The sequence below is a fragment of the Aspergillus multicolor genome, assembly GCF_047715735.1.
Source record: "Aspergillus multicolor strain CBS 133.54 unplaced genomic scaffold BDW74scaffold_2, whole genome shotgun sequence".
In the NCBI taxonomy this organism is placed as follows: domain Eukaryota; kingdom Fungi; phylum Ascomycota; class Eurotiomycetes; order Eurotiales; family Aspergillaceae; genus Aspergillus; species Aspergillus multicolor.
The window spans coordinates 77,959-92,592 of NW_027395953.1; the positions used below are offsets into that span (position 1 = coordinate 77,959).

Genomic DNA, 14,634 nt, shown 5'->3' on the forward strand with positions numbered 1-14,634 from the left:
GACCTTGCAGGTCTTAGCCCGCCAATTGGAGCCTTCTTATTCAGTAGGTGTTACATAGAATAAGCTAGTGGGTGGACTAGAAGGTGATTTTGGCCCTATATCGACTTGTGTTCGCGAACGGATTGTTGGTCCAATATAAGAATGATCGAGATATCTTCTCACGGCCGGTGCCAGGTTTACTACCTATATAGGTCCTTCCAAAAAGGATAAGTAAGAAGTTCAACCCAAGATAGCCAGGATATAGACCGTAGCAGCAAAGACAATAAATAAGAACGTCAAGGCAACCTGAAGCCCCACACCACCGTGACCCAGATCCCTTGTCCAGATAACCACATACACTGGAATCAGGAAACATACTAGCAGAGCGAGCCACATAGGCTTCTTCGGCTTCTTCAACCGTTTTAGGGCTTTTGCCTGGCTCAGCGACTTGATCTGCGAAGCAAGACAAGACATAAGCCACGGGAAAACCGCTCTGTTTGGGATAGAGGCGCCGGGTGGGATACGACGCCATGTCCGGATGGAAGTTAGATAGGCTTGTTTCTGGCGGTGAACCCATGTACTGCGCGCTAGGGCACGTAGGACGTAAGTGGTTGCGCTCAGGGAAAGGGCAAAAGCGATGAAGTGGGTAACAGGGACGGGGTTCGTGAATTGTTCGATCTGCATTGAGAAGAGAGAGGCAGCGAAGGAGAGTGGGATGAATAAGAATGCGAGCTCCGTTAGGCGGGTAATGCTTTCGGCTTCGAGAATAGCGCGGTGAGACTCTATGAACTGCAGCGTACCGGTGATGGCGCTGGACGCTTCTTTTAGGCCTTGAATGGTGTCCTCGAACTGCTGGCTCAGCTTATCGACTGTTTCGTGTTGCGGGTCTTTGCGGCTGCCGCGGGATAGAGTCAGCAATTCCCCTAGGGCGCCTGTCAGATCCCGGCCTAGAGTTGAGGAATGCGCAAGAGCTGTGGCTATGTATTTTCGCATGGCGAGAATATCCTCTAGTTCAGCCTCTTCAGATGCCGTTGACTGCACTATTTCCTTCTGGACACGGTCTAGGAGGCGGAGAAGACCTAGAGTATCGGACTCAACGATTCGAAAGAGGTGGATTAAAGGACTGTGCCCGCAAGGGACTGGTGTGAGTGTGGAAACCTGATTGTAAGGGTCGGAGTTCTGTTCGAGGCATGTCATGGTAGAATAGTGGGTGTTGTAAAGGTTATCCAAGTATTCTTTTTGTACATCCGCAATGCTCCCTAGGTTAAAATTGGGTGGGAAGCGGGGAACAAGACCTTTGTAAAGATCAACTTCTTCGAGTGTCGCCGACGGGGGCGGGACATAGGGCGTCTTTGGAATGTCGCCAGCTTCTGTCCATGTTGCTGTCTGTGCCTTAGGGACAGCGTCTAGAAGCATAATTACTGGAGCAGATAGACGGGAGTCAGCGCAAGCTTCCAGACACTGGCCAATATAGTGATATGATCCCCTCACCGTATCGGTACCCATTTCGCATAGTCCGGTATATTGAAACCCGCTCTTCAATCGCAAGAAGACCTTTGGTAGCAGTGCTGGAGCTCGCAGAAAGATCCCACTCGGGACGACGTATATTCGAGAGGGCGCGCGCCGCGTGAATGGTGTAGAAAGCCTGCAATTTCCCTTTTTCGTCCGTCTCATAGTGTTCTTCGAGCCTTATGATCTTGTGCTCGTCGACTACTCGCCTAGGTTTGGTAGCAGCGATAGCGGCTTTGGTAGCGGCTTTGGTGTGTTCAGCGCGCGAAACAGGTCTGTACCATCGAAACGTTAGATATGGCAGCGGCAAGTTCCATGTGTTCCATTGAACATGTCGGCTCGGATCGCGCTCAGAGATATCCAAGTTGTTCATATGGTCCAGGAAGAACTGAGGTTCAATACCAAAGATCCCACCAAGTGTAAACCACAGGTCGGTGTCGATATCCTCAACAAGCACGTATCGAGTACTAATCTTCTGCAAACCTCCATCTAGCCATTGGGCCAAGTGATTCGGATCCCTGAGAGCATGCCCATCTGTTAGCTTCGACAGACGGCCGTGACCTGTGTGGGCGAAGTCGATGAGAGTAACGGCCACATTGCCATGAAACTCGCGGCACAATCGATCATAGCCAGGGACGGATCCAGACCGCCGCCTGATGTTTTCCGCGTATCGCTCCTTCGCGCGTGAGGCCATGAAGATCTACAGCTGCTCTGCAAGGATGAGATTGGCTTGATTACCCCGCTTTCCTAGTGCTGGGCATGGAACGGACAAATTGGTCCCTCCGTTGACATGTACCTAGTTCGCAGACAAAAGTTTTTGGTATGTTGGCATTTCGCGACTGGGTAGTCACTACTCCGTATACACTTATAAAGACCAACTATCCTCAATAGTAAAGACAATTAGCCAGGGAGTCATTCATTTACCTACCAGCCTTAGAATCACATCATTGTGATACTCACTTAAGGCTCATCATCTGTTAGCTGTCTCAGCAACCTCAAGTTCAAGATCATAAAACCAATCCCGCAGACTACAAGTAGATTTGCCGCAAGAGCTCCCCAGCTCAATCCCATTGCCACATCGCCAACGCCACCCGTTACGGTACCGCCGAATGCCGCCTCTGTAGTTGCAGCCTGCGCCACCGCTGCTACATGCTGCCATAGTATTGCAGTAATCAAAACTAGTGCTGCGAGGGCCTGGAATGTCATGCAAAGCTGGGTCTTCGGGCGCGAAGGAAAAGGCCTAACCTCGACCTCACTACCCGAGTCATCTACCTCCTCGTGCCATCCTGGAAATGTAGCCATGATGCAGATGCTGAGAAAGAGCAGGATCACTGATATAATGCTGGAGGACAGTCAGTGTCTGCATCTTGTCCGTTCTGACCTCAGGGGGTGACCTACATCATCATGGAGAGAATGACTTGATCCCGGAAGTTGTCTGCAATTGCCAATACATTCAGCGGGTCGTTCGATGCATTTATGGCCGCTGTCAGGATCTTTACACTTGACTGGCAAAGCCAGCCAGTCAACTGCCCGTCTGTATTCCTTGCCATACATATCCCGAAATATCCTACTCGGGCGGCAAGGTGTCCCGTTGAACTGACATTGGCAACCAGCGAATAGAACGAGGGCGATGTAATCTCTTCTCCATTCCCCATACTAGAAACGGGTGGATGAACATAGGATAGCTCGAGAAGATAAATGTCATGCATGGCTTGTGACGAGCAACCTGCGACAACGAGTGCTGAATTCGGGCTGTCAGTACCTGTGGTGGTTGGGCTTTCAACTGCACTCACACAGGAAGATGATTGCTATTAATGAAATGAACATTAGTATGTGGTGGAATCCTATCATAGGCACAAAACGGCCACTCCGTCTCAGCTTCTGTCGGATTACTTCCCGCCAGCGGTCAGGACCCTCGTCACCCTGGTCATCCACATGCGAATCACTTCTGCTGCTTGACCGCGAGTGTCGACTAAGAAGAACGCTTGTAGCAGTGGCTTCTTCATCTTCCTCGTCTCCAACGCCCTGTACTAGCTCATCCTGATAGAATTGTTGCTCGTCGGGGTGCTGCTGCTCTTTTTTGCGCCACTTTGCTTTCAGCTTTTGACGCAGTCCTAGTTTTTGAAATGGTGGCCGTAAGAATGGTGGCAGGTTGGCGGGCAAGACACTATGGGGTGGGCGGGCATCGTCCTGAACTGATGGTGGGGTAGCTTGAGCCTCAGCCTCAGCCTCAGGTTGTGTTTCGCTTCCTTGCATGCTCCCTAAGTCTGTTATCAATCAATGGCAAAAGTTATGATAGACTGTAAGCTGTGAGTCAATAGATTTGGCAAATGACAGTCAAAATTCACCTGAACTTGCATGGTGCGGCTCAGAATCAGCTAGCAACTGCCAACTCATGCCAAGTGCAGTGCATGCAGCCGCCCATCGGTAACCAGCCAATCACGTCCCATGAACAGGCACATATTTAGCAAATGTATAGCCTACCTACCTGTAGACAGATGTGCAGCGTACTGTACATGCTTCTTGTGATGTAGCCAGGAGTTAAAAATGGCCGAAGGGTCTTTAGAGTCCCGGGTCGATGACACGTGACTCTACCTACCTTAAGTGGCTCACCTACTAAGGAAGGGCAATGGCCAGGGTTAGTGCCAGCAGTTTTGCTCGGTAGGTACACGTATCGAGGCCTCAGATTGCTGGAATATGTATTTCACAGAAAACTCTCCCTTAGAAAATCAATATATCAACCTTGCGCCTACCGTACCAGTAATGCAATCATATGCGGGTATCTCTGCCAACTCCGAAATAATCCCAGATCATAAAGCACAAATCAAAGTTTCCCAAGCCATTAGATCTGGAGTTATTAGCGACCAAATTTACCTATTGAAGGCAATAACTTACTAGTCTGAGAGGCATTCGTGCTGGTAGGCGGCCGTTGTGAAGGAGCATCGCGATGTTTTTGTTCGGCGTAGCTTGCAGCTTGCGATAGGCCTCGCGAATATGTCTCGGCTCCACCGGTGTGCGGCCTTCTTCTGGGGGATCGAAAAGTCCAGTCTCGCGCTTGCGTTTTTTCGTGTCCTCTGCTCCGTTTTCTCCTCCTCCGCGACGATTTTTCTCGCGGTCTTCGCGTTCTTTGACTTTAAGAGCTTCTTCGGTAAGAGTCTGCACAATTTCGAAAGTCAGAAAGCCGAGAATATCGACTATATCATCGTTAGGTTTCGATTCGGTAACTATTCCGAAGCCAGCCCACTCCCGGAAGCGCTTGCTCTTGCGGTATGTGAACGATGCCTGCCGACATTCTGACCAGAAAACATATTCCTCCCTAGTCATGTGTTTGGTCCGCTCATCTGCAGCGGCAAGGCGCTGGAGGGTCGCATAGTTCTGCTCCTCCTCTTCTTCGTCTTCCTCATCATCTCTCTCGGGGACTTGAACTGAGTAAAAGCTGTTGACATCCCATGCAAGTCCTACACGAGCTTTCTTATTCTTTGGTTTAGAGGCGACATCCTGGGGTCCTGCAACCACACCACCAGCTAATTGGTCGTCGGCTCCGGCGAAATCAGCGGCATCAGCACCGCCCTTATCGTCAGAATCTTTCACGTTCTTTCGGACATCCTTCCATGATAAGAAAGTCTTTAGTCGAGATACTTTGGCCTTGTCGTGGCGAATCAGAAAGATCAGATCATCCGTAGAAATAGACCGAACTCCACGGCGAGTAGCCAAGGCTGTACTGCGAGCAAGCTACACAACACATGTGTTAGTCAGTGCCGACACCGGGTTCCGCACAGCAACTCACAAGCTCCACGACTTGCTGTCGCACAATATCTTCGATAAGAGTAGTGGTCTCAATGGAAGGCTCGGCGGTTTCTCCGGAGACAAACATCATCTGGCGGATAAAGTTAGCCATTTTGGCTGCGAACATTTCTTCACTTTCAAGAGTATCATCATCTGAATCAAGGGCTTCATCCTCATCCTCGACCTGAGAGGTAGCTCTCACACTCGAGTCTGCTTGATCCGAGGTTATTGAGAAAGCGCTACTCGCGTCCGACTCAGCATGCGATGAGAGCACGCTCTCGGTCTCAAGATCGGTCTCGGAGTCGAATCCTTGAGGTTGAGCAGACTGACCTTGAGAAGCCATTATTGCTCACCTGCAGGAGATGAGAACTCAAAAGGTAGGCCAAAGGAGGGAGATCGCATGATATTTATAGACCAGGGTCTTGTTGCTTGCAACCTAGTAGTGAGGGCATTTCTGGAAATGTTCTCACTATATGGTGGAGGCGCATTGTTCCTGAAACACCTCCCACATCTTGTGCTGTGCGCAAGTTTGCGCTGTCCACAAAAACACGAACAATTCAAAGAGATGTTTCTCACCTGCTGAATCTCCTGCCGGTACTTCGGAGTACGATCAGACATCTTGTGAATTTAGGACCTCGAGTCCAACACGTAATTCGTACAGTATCTGAAACCAAGTGATATATACTTTTTGAGATGGAAGTAGTTGGGCTCAAAGCCAACGCTTGTTAGACTCATACAATAGTTAATGATATAGTTAAAGATCAAGGTCACCGTCAGCCCTGGAGCTCCATGCGGGCCCTAGGTATCGGTCATCGGTCATCGGATCATATGTTTCTCCGCCCTCCGCCCCATGTTACGATTCACATGGTGGGGTGCCCAAAACTTTTGATCAACGCGCAATTGATTGATTGTCAACCATCCAAACACACAATGCTTTATCTTGTGGGACTGGGTCTTGCCGATGAGAGGGACATTACTGTCCGCGGCCTGGAGGTGGTGAAAAAGGCCGAGCGAGTCTACCTCGAAGCTTACACAGCCATCCTCCTGGTTGATAAAGCGAAACTAGTGAGTCTCACAAACAATACCCATTCTCGTCCTCGTCTTTTGTTTGACATAGCAGCTAATGATTGATCGCATAGTAGGAAGCATTCTATGGACGTCCTGTTATTGAGGCCGACCGTGAACTTGTCGAGACCGGTAGCGACGACATCCTCGCAGATGCGGACAAGGTTGATGTAGCCTTCCTCGTGGTCGGAGATCCGTTTGGGTTCGTATTCTAGCTTTCACGGATAAGTTTCTGGTCTTAATCTGGGTTCTGGTACAGAGCTACGACACATACCGACCTCGTCCTCCGCGCGCGCGAACTGGGCATCGAGTCCAAGGTCATCCCGAACGCATCAATTATGTCCGGAATTGGCTGCACGGGTCTTCAGCTGTACAACTTTGGCCAGACAGTGAGCATGGTCTTCTTCACCGAGACCTGGAAGCCGTCCTCGTATTACGACCGAGTCAAGGAGAACGTACAGATCGGACTCCACACCCTCGTACTGCTAGACATCAAGGTCAAGGAACAGTCCTTGGAGAACATGGCCAGAGGACGCTTGATCTACGAGCCTCCGAGGTATATGACCGTTGCGCAATGCGCCGGCCAGATGTTGGAAACCGAAGAAGAACGACAGGAGGGTGTCTGGGGACCAGACAGTCTTGCCGTTGGCGCTGCGCGGGTTGGTGCAGAGGACCAGAAGTTGGTCGCGGGAACTCTGCAGGAACTGAGCCAGGTTGAAATGGGCCGGCCGCTGCACAGTCTTGTCCTGCTCGGCCGAAGAGCGCATGACTTGGAAAAGGATTACATTCGCCAATTCGCCGTAGATGAGGCGACGTTCGATGCAGCTTGGAAGAAGGGAGGATATGGTTCCAGTTGATTCTGACCAAGAAAAAAAACATCATGACATGAAATAATGCAAATGTCCGCCCATAGAAACTGAATAGATAACGAGATCAAGACTCCCACAGACACCATCCCGCTGATCGATATAACCTTCATTTCCGCAGTTGAAAATCATCACTCGTAATATTAAACTCGTACAACGATCAGGAAAATCTTTTGCCAAAGAACCGCGTTAAAGATTCGGGGAGCCGTATCTATACAAATCGCAAAAGCCGCATCGATCAGCACAAACTCATGCCAGATAATCAGTAGCCACACGTGCAAACTTACCGTTGGCGTCGACGGCGCGCCACTCGACGATCCATCACGATCATACTCGTCATCATCATCATCGTAATCATCATCCACCATCATTTCGTCCTCGTCCTCATCAGGAGGAAAATACCGCTCCGGATCCCCGTTATATACAATCCACCACCCAATCCTCTCCCCCGCCGCATATTTATCGCGAAACTGCGTGAGCGCTTCTGCGCTCGCCGGATTCAGCGGGTTCTCCTGGAAAATCTCCGTATTCCACGCGCTCCCTGCATTCGCGGAGCCGGCCTCGGGTATACTGATTACTTTCGCAGCAACGTACGCATAAGGCTTGCTGACAGCCTCGTCGCTCTCGTCGTCGGGGTCATACTGTTCAATAAAGCGCAGTTCAGGGAGATTCGACACGATATCCGGTTCCGTCTTCTTGAAAGAATCGAGCAGCAGTTTATTCGTGATCGGTCGTTGGACGTATTCCGCCGTCGCGTCTTCTAGGTTGTGCAGGACGATGTAGACTCGTATTCCGGTGAAGCCAGCCCGGGGCCATCGGAAGCCGTAGAGCATGTAGACCGGCATGGTGAGATAGGCCTCGGCGCTGGGGTTGAGTCTTGTAAGGGACCTGAGGGTGAAAGGAGTGGAAGGGAGCGGGTAGAAGCCCAGATGACCCGATGCGATTCTTGAGCAATCATATTATACCAGGGAGGGGTGTAGATGTCACCATTCTGTGGCGTCGAACCCTCGCCGGTATGGAGCACTCGGACTGGCTGGGGAGTGGGCGGGATTGAATGGGCGATTGATCCCTCATCGGAGAAGCCGTTAACGGATCCTTGGCGTTGTGTCAAACTATATTTAACCTTTGTCTGTTCTACCTGTCTACTGGGATACGAGCTTATTGTCGAGCACAGGAATAATAATGCTTGACAAGGAGGGTGGTCTATCTGATCGCAGGATCGATGGCATGCTCCAGCGCTGCGCATAAGCACGAGGCCTGGGCCTGCATTAATGCTTGGTCGCGCTCCCAATAACAGATGACAGGTTGAAAAACGTTGAAGGCGGTGGTGGCCGGCAGTATCGCGCGATCAGCCCCATCGATGCGGAGTTAACTGCCAGCTCCAGCTTCGACGCCGAGCAGCATTTCCTTGTTCGTGGCACTCGCGCGGAGCACTGCGGGCCCATCATACAAGATGGTTCTTTCTTTCATAATTGTTCAGAATCGCCAGTAAGTGTTGCCTGCGTTGCTTGTCTGCTGCGGGGTCCAAAGAGCTAACAATCGATAAACAGGGGCAAGACCCGACTTGCGAAGTGGTATGCGCCGTACAGTGTAAGTCACCCATGAAGTCCGGCGGTATATCGGCAATGACCTAACAGCGATACTTGACTGAAGGACGAGGAGAAAGTAAAGCTTAAAGGAGAGGTTTGTTCTTGTCGGCCCCTTGCGACCTGCCGGGTTCCTGCATCTTTGGAGGTTTAACTGTCCTAGGTCCATCGCTTGGTAGCACCTCGAGATCAAAAGTATCAGTCCAACTTTGTTGAGTTCAAGCGAAGCACGAAGATCGTTTACCGGAGATATGCGGGTCTTTTCTTCTGCGCATGCGTTGACGCGACGGACAATGAGCTAGCGTATCTTGAGGCCATCCATTTCTTCGTCGAGGTCCTGGATCAATTCTTTGGCAATGTGTGCGAGCTGGACTTGGTCTTCAACTTCTACAAGGTTGGTGATGGCGATATGGATCTCCTAGCACCGTGTCCACAGGTAGCTGGGAAAGTGTCGAGCGATTAGCTAATTTGGTGCCGCCGTACAGGTATATGCGATCCTCGACGAAGTTTTTCTTGCCGGAGAGATAGAAGAGACAAGTAAACAGGTTGTCTTGACGAGATTGGAGCATCTGGATAAACTGGAGTAGTCGTGGGATTCAATTGAGGCAAAAAGACCGCGGCCTGCATATATGGGATTTGCATGAGTGACCTATGGTTATGGTCATCGCTGGAGTTATAGGCGTCCTCTGCTTATATTATTGTCGAGTGTCCCAGACCAGGTTCGGAACCTGGCATAACTTACATCTTTATACCCTCTTTCTTTCGACTTACCTTATTCTACATATATTCTCTAGTCCCCCTGACAAGGGTGCACAAATCAACCAGTCAAATTAGAGCAATCAAATACATTAATAAAGCATTGTCTCGAGCTTTCGAGACCCTTTAAGTGCTGCCTGGCGCCCAATAGCCGAAATGGTTGCCGTGTCTCAGACAAGCTGAATAGGGTCTCCATATCAGCCCTATGTATGGAACGGCGCCCGCGGACAATCGAATATCACTATCGAAAACGATCGCTGGTGCAATTTAAACTCAGACATGGGGTTAGGTTAAAAAGTACTCTGTTTGGACGACCAAGGATTGAAAAGTGGCCGTTCTATCCCAGAGCGGATTTAGTGAAAGTGAGGTGATCGCGAGCGACAATTGCGAGAGTGCAGTTCAGCTTGACAACATCGCTTGGCATCAATACTTTAAATGCACCTCGTCACTCACCCATGCTCCTAGCCTTTCTTTGAGACTTCTCGAATTCTTGATTTAAGTTTTTTATTGTCCTGTTTTTGATGCCCGTCGACCATAGCCGCTGAAAACTGCCATTGCTGCAGTGCCTTGACAACGACTGGGCGATCGGGTTTCTACCGACCGCAGGGCTGAGACCCTGAACTCAAGGACCGAACGCCTTGTTCAACTCAACGCTAAAGTCAATTGCAACACGAAACACCAGGATCACAAGCTCCGCAATGTTGAATAGTGCTAGCAACATGTCCAGCTAAACCAGCATGCCTGACAATCTCTCGCTGAATCGTCGCTGAAATCCAGCCCGCTGCCAGTGCCGGATAAGACACGGAGGACTCCTCGAGCCACGACGGCCAACGCTGGCTTTCCCTAGATACGGCGACTCAAAATGGAAAGGAAAACGACCCGGCGATCCTCATCTAATGGAGCCTTCCTGTTTGTTACGAGCTACTACGGATGTCCAATAACACGCTCGTCCTTTCGCAAAGGAGAGCGAGTTTGAGAAAAATGAATTGAAGGCCTTGGCTTCAAGGTCACTGATCCCTCGATGCAACTGTCTCATGTTCTGGTCTTTCCATCAATCATACGGGCTCAACTGACGGCGGAGATTATTGCATCCGAGCATCGAAACTCTTACCACGATTATTACCCACGAGATAAGTTACCCCTGAGGCGACTCGGTTCCAAGGATTAAGCGGCGGGGCTACTCCTGGTATCTTGGATACTAGCGCTCACACGAGGTGTCAAACTTTGTTGGCGATGAGGTAGGTCGCGGCGTTGAGATGTCGGCGATTAGGAAACTTGAGGTCTCAGCCTCAGAGTCCCTTCTAAGTCACCGAGCCAGCAGTATCTTGCTATCATAGACTACGAATTTGAAACCATGCGGCTGGATATTTCAATCACATCGTCTTATCGCTGTCGCTGAACGCTGCTACGTACTTTTCCAGATCGATGTCGGTGTCGTCTTGAAAAAAACCAACAAACTGGCCCCGCTCGGATTTATCGATTGACACAACATCGGACCGCGGCGAGAATTTCCTATGACGGATATGGTGAATAAAGCGAAGGGGATCTTCTGCTGAACGAGCTTCAGCCTGGTCAGTTACCAGCTGTCGTCGTCGCCCAGTGGAGAGTTGCGTCTCAGCGATTGTCGTCGCATGGACCATATTTTGCAAATCGAAACGGGATACGGAGAGTGTACGCGTCAGTCCGGGATTGTCGGTGGACACACTGCGCAGGCTGGGGAGATTCCAGAATCACATTTGCGAGCCAGAGCCTACGCGGCCGATCTCCGGGTTCGCTGATGGAAAGTCTTGGCATCCCCCAGGCCTCTAATGATCCACCAAGGCTGCAAGGCCACTCACAACCCAGCGTTTCGGACAGGTGGGCTCCCGCACCGCGCTTCAGAGTTATGGCCAGCCTTTCTCGGCTATCATCTACATCCTACCACTGGTTGCGCTCCCCTGACAATCTTGGTCTTTTACGAGGCCTTACACGCTTGTTTGTCTCACCGTGCTTCAACAATGCAGCCTTCTCTTTGGCAGCACACCAAATGGACTACAGGTGATAGACTGGAGAGTCGAGGCGGAATGGTAGGAAACAAGAAATGCGGAACGCACTGACGATCATGGGGAGCGGCAGGGGGCCGTTTCGTACTGATGGACAACTTGTTACAAGATATTGCGATTGTCAAATGAAGTCAAGCACTCTGGCCTGCGACACCCCAGTTATGCAAATCCAGACTTCGGGCCCCAGAAGGCTTGCCACATGAGGATTGGCTGCTCTAGCTTCGTCGCCGGCTATTTTGACTTTAATGTCAATTTATTTTTCATACAATTACGCACTCTGCAGTTTCAACGCCACTCGTTCGGAGTTTACAGCGCTAGCTGATCTTACTTACGGCACCCATTTGATGACTTATCGAGAGCCCAGGGACTTTATTTATCTCTGATTAACCCGGTCTCCTTTTCGCTTCTTCAGGCTTGTTCATCTTCGTTGTACTCCAAAGACCGTTGTTCCTTCGTTGTCGACCTTCTTCCCTCATAGTTCTGGTCCTTCATTTGAACCCTGAACCATCTACTCTCATTAGCACACCAACGACGCTTGACACATTCGATTCCAGAACAACAAGATGTCTATGATGCTCTCTGATAACTTGGCTCCCCAGCCAGCCACCGATATCTTCACCAGCGACACCTGCATCGACAGGCGGCAATGCCACCGCACTGTGCCTATGAAGGTGCTCGCTCTCGGCGTTGGCCGAACGGGAACAGCTTGTATGTTGAAGCTTAGGCCCCATTGTGCCTGATCTAACTAATCGGTCCCTGCTGAATAGCTCTTCGCATTGCCCTTGAGCGCCTGGGTTACCTCAAGTGCTACCACATGATGTCCGCTAGTATGGAGAACCCTCCAGACTGCCTGATGTGGCACGATGCTCTCAACGCCAAGTACGACGGCGTTGGTGAATTCGGCCGCAAGGAGTGGGATCAGCTTCTGGGAGACTGCCAGGTAAATACGGATGCTGCTGCATAAACACGTTCACGAACTAACCGGTCTCTAGGCTGTTTGCGACTGGCCCGCCTGCGCTTTCGCTAAGGAGCTCATCGAAGCCTACCCCAACGCAAAGGTCATCCTGACCACCCGTGAAGTCGAATCATGGCACGCATCCGTCATGAAGACCGTCTACTGGCGTGTCTCCGACCCCGAACACAGCTTCGTCTCGAACTTCAGCTGGGCCGCCAGCATGTACTACCCCATGCTAAATAAGTTCTTCGCAACCTTTTTCCGCGGTGACTTCCCCAACAAGGGCAAGCAAGTCTACGAAGACCACGTCGCAGAGGTCCGCAGCCTCGTTCCCCCAGAGAGACTCCTCGAATACAAGATTAGCGACGGCTGGGGCCCCCTGTGCGAGTTCCTTGGCGAGGAAGTCCCGGACACTGCCTTCCCCCGCGGAAACGACATGGCCGACTTCTTCAAGCGCTGCCGTGGCCGCAACAGGCGCCAGATGGCCAATGCCGCTCTGCAGGCTGTCACCATGGGCGGTGCTATCATCGCCGCGGGATTCGCTGCTACCATGGCCTTCAAGCGTTTCTCTCGATGAACTGGATGTTCTTTGAGTTTGCTTCGTTTGTTTTCTGCGCTCATGGTCGGCGCTGGACGTGACCATGATTTTCAAGCCATCATTACCTTCAGATCTGGGGACTCACTCTTGCTTCTTTCACACCCAGCAGCTTGATAATATTTTGCATTTGTCTGTCGTTATACCTTGTTTATTATACCTGTCAGCGGTCTTTTGGGGGTTTACCTAATTATTCATGTATCTCAACGACTTGTTATTGGAGATATCACAGAAGGAAAGGAAAATAGAATTCTATAATCATTCAACAAAAGATCATATTTCGTACCATCGCTACCCTCTCCTTAGCCACCAGGCGACAAGCGAAATGAACATTTCTGGGAAATGGCCAAGAGCAACACCCGCAAACAGACAGCAGCCGAGAGCTTGGCCAGGTTCAATGCAGTGAAACATTGATGGATGCACGAATAATCGCACAGCAGCCCTACAAGGCAATCTGCCGGTTGGCACTGGGGTTGCTATGGCTGGCTTGGCGTAAGCCTCCTACAGACAACAGCAAGGCACTTGGGTCCCAGATGCCGCAGATGTGATTTTTATGATTGGTGATGTGTCCTTATTCCTTTCAATACCCGTTGAAGTAGTAGATAGCTTTGCTCTTAATGAATGACTAGATACAATGTTTGACGATACTTTGCATTGCACAGTGTAACCACTACCTGACAAGCTAGGGTTTAGGACAAACTCTGCTAGTATTAAGCAACATTGTTTTTATACGAGACCTTTCAGGGACAAGAACTTGCATTGTTCAACTCCCTACATTATTATATATATAGCCGCCAGCGTACGTATATATATGCAAGATGACGACTTCATCTTAAGAATTCCACGAACAATCAAACACTAATTCCTTCAGGAAGAAGTGCATGTGCTTCACAGATACAGAGATAGCAAGCGACCGCTCAGGGTAAGCGGCATTTCTATGCCCATCTGACTCGCATAAGTTGCATAACGGATCTATGCGAGCACCCACATGAGTCTTTACTCCTGAGTCGTCATCCATCGGCAATTGACCAGTTGAAACAAATGACATTGCTCCCAAATGTCATTTCATTGCTATTTTTGATGATGAGTTCCACTGTCTACAGGGCTGCGTACGGAGTACTCGTACTCGTAGCATCAATCCCATACAAACCGACAGTATACTCCGTATTTCTTGGCACCCAGCCACAGCCGACAGATTTCTACGGAGCATCGTGCCATCTTCATCCTTCCGCATTTCCACGCAAGCCACTGAAATTTGACGCTGCTCTCGGGACTCAACAAGCGCGCTTACGTTGCTTTTGGAAATAGACATTGACACTCGGAATTAAGAGGAGGGCAACTGGCGACGAGTCAAGCCTCGGACTTCCACGGTTGACGCGGCCCAGCCATGTGGACGGGCCCATGGTTAGTGGCAGTGGGACTGCAGTCTGGACTGCACTGAGCTCCCCACGATCAAGTATTATTTACCGTACGCCATGTTATTTTCATCCTTCCA

General features: G+C 50.4%; 6 protein-coding genes across 6 annotated transcripts; 3 read left to right on the plus strand and 3 right to left on the minus strand.

The window, feature by feature from the left end:
• Positions 1 to 162: 162 nt before the first annotated feature.
• On the minus strand, positions 163 to 3,744 carry BDW74DRAFT_186157 (Fig1 domain-containing protein; the record flags this gene model as incomplete). Its single annotated transcript, XM_073731200.1, has 5 exons — positions 163 to 1,385; positions 1,471 to 2,141; positions 2,483 to 2,830; positions 2,887 to 3,229; positions 3,282 to 3,744. The coding sequence occupies 5 exons, from the start codon at positions 3,742 to 3,744 to the stop codon at positions 220 to 222; spliced, it is 2,991 nt and encodes a 996-aa protein (XP_073588346.1). The 3' UTR covers positions 163 to 219.
• A 277-nt stretch (positions 3,745 to 4,021) lies between these two features.
• On the minus strand, positions 4,022 to 6,005 carry BDW74DRAFT_143408 (transcriptional regulator SPT3). The gene is made up of 4 exons (XM_073722868.1): positions 5,851 to 6,005; positions 5,276 to 5,365; positions 4,384 to 5,220; positions 4,022 to 4,336 (listed from the first exon to the last, which is right to left on the minus strand). The coding sequence occupies exons 1-4, from the start codon at positions 5,890 to 5,892 to the stop codon at positions 4,331 to 4,333; spliced, it is 975 nt and encodes a 324-aa protein (XP_073588347.1). The 5' UTR covers positions 5,893 to 6,005; the 3' UTR covers positions 4,022 to 4,330.
• Positions 6,006 to 6,204: 199 nt separating this feature from the next.
• Positions 6,205 to 7,196, plus strand: dph5 (diphthine synthase; the record flags this gene model as incomplete). The annotated part of the gene is made up of 3 exons (XM_073726371.1): positions 6,205 to 6,339; positions 6,417 to 6,541; positions 6,599 to 7,196. The coding sequence occupies 3 exons, from the start codon at positions 6,205 to 6,207 to the stop codon at positions 7,194 to 7,196; spliced, it is 858 nt and encodes a 285-aa protein (XP_073588348.1).
• An 84-nt stretch (positions 7,197 to 7,280) lies between these two features.
• BDW74DRAFT_41919 (uncharacterized protein) lies at positions 7,281 to 8,318 on the minus strand. Its single transcript, XM_073732741.1, has 2 exons — positions 7,493 to 8,318; positions 7,281 to 7,416 (listed from the first exon to the last, which is right to left on the minus strand). The coding sequence occupies exons 1-2, from the start codon at positions 8,048 to 8,050 to the stop codon at positions 7,366 to 7,368; spliced, it is 609 nt and encodes a 202-aa protein (XP_073588349.1). The 5' UTR covers positions 8,051 to 8,318; the 3' UTR covers positions 7,281 to 7,365.
• A 60-nt stretch (positions 8,319 to 8,378) lies between these two features.
• Positions 8,379 to 9,650, plus strand: BDW74DRAFT_143415 (AP-2 complex subunit sigma). The gene is made up of 5 exons (XM_073722869.1): positions 8,379 to 8,693; positions 8,756 to 8,795; positions 8,859 to 8,888; positions 8,955 to 9,185; positions 9,277 to 9,650. The coding sequence occupies exons 1-5, from the start codon at positions 8,659 to 8,661 to the stop codon at positions 9,376 to 9,378; spliced, it is 438 nt and encodes a 145-aa protein (XP_073588350.1). The 5' UTR covers positions 8,379 to 8,658; the 3' UTR covers positions 9,379 to 9,650.
• Positions 9,651 to 12,152: 2,502 nt separating this feature from the next.
• On the plus strand, positions 12,153 to 13,121 carry BDW74DRAFT_173121 (sulfotransferase family protein; the record flags this gene model as incomplete). Its single annotated transcript, XM_073727725.1, has 3 exons — positions 12,153 to 12,297; positions 12,357 to 12,529; positions 12,582 to 13,121. 3 exons carry the CDS (start codon positions 12,153 to 12,155, stop codon positions 13,119 to 13,121), a joined length of 858 nt encoding a protein of 285 aa, XP_073588351.1.
• Between the last annotated feature and the right edge of the window lie 1,513 nt (positions 13,122 to 14,634).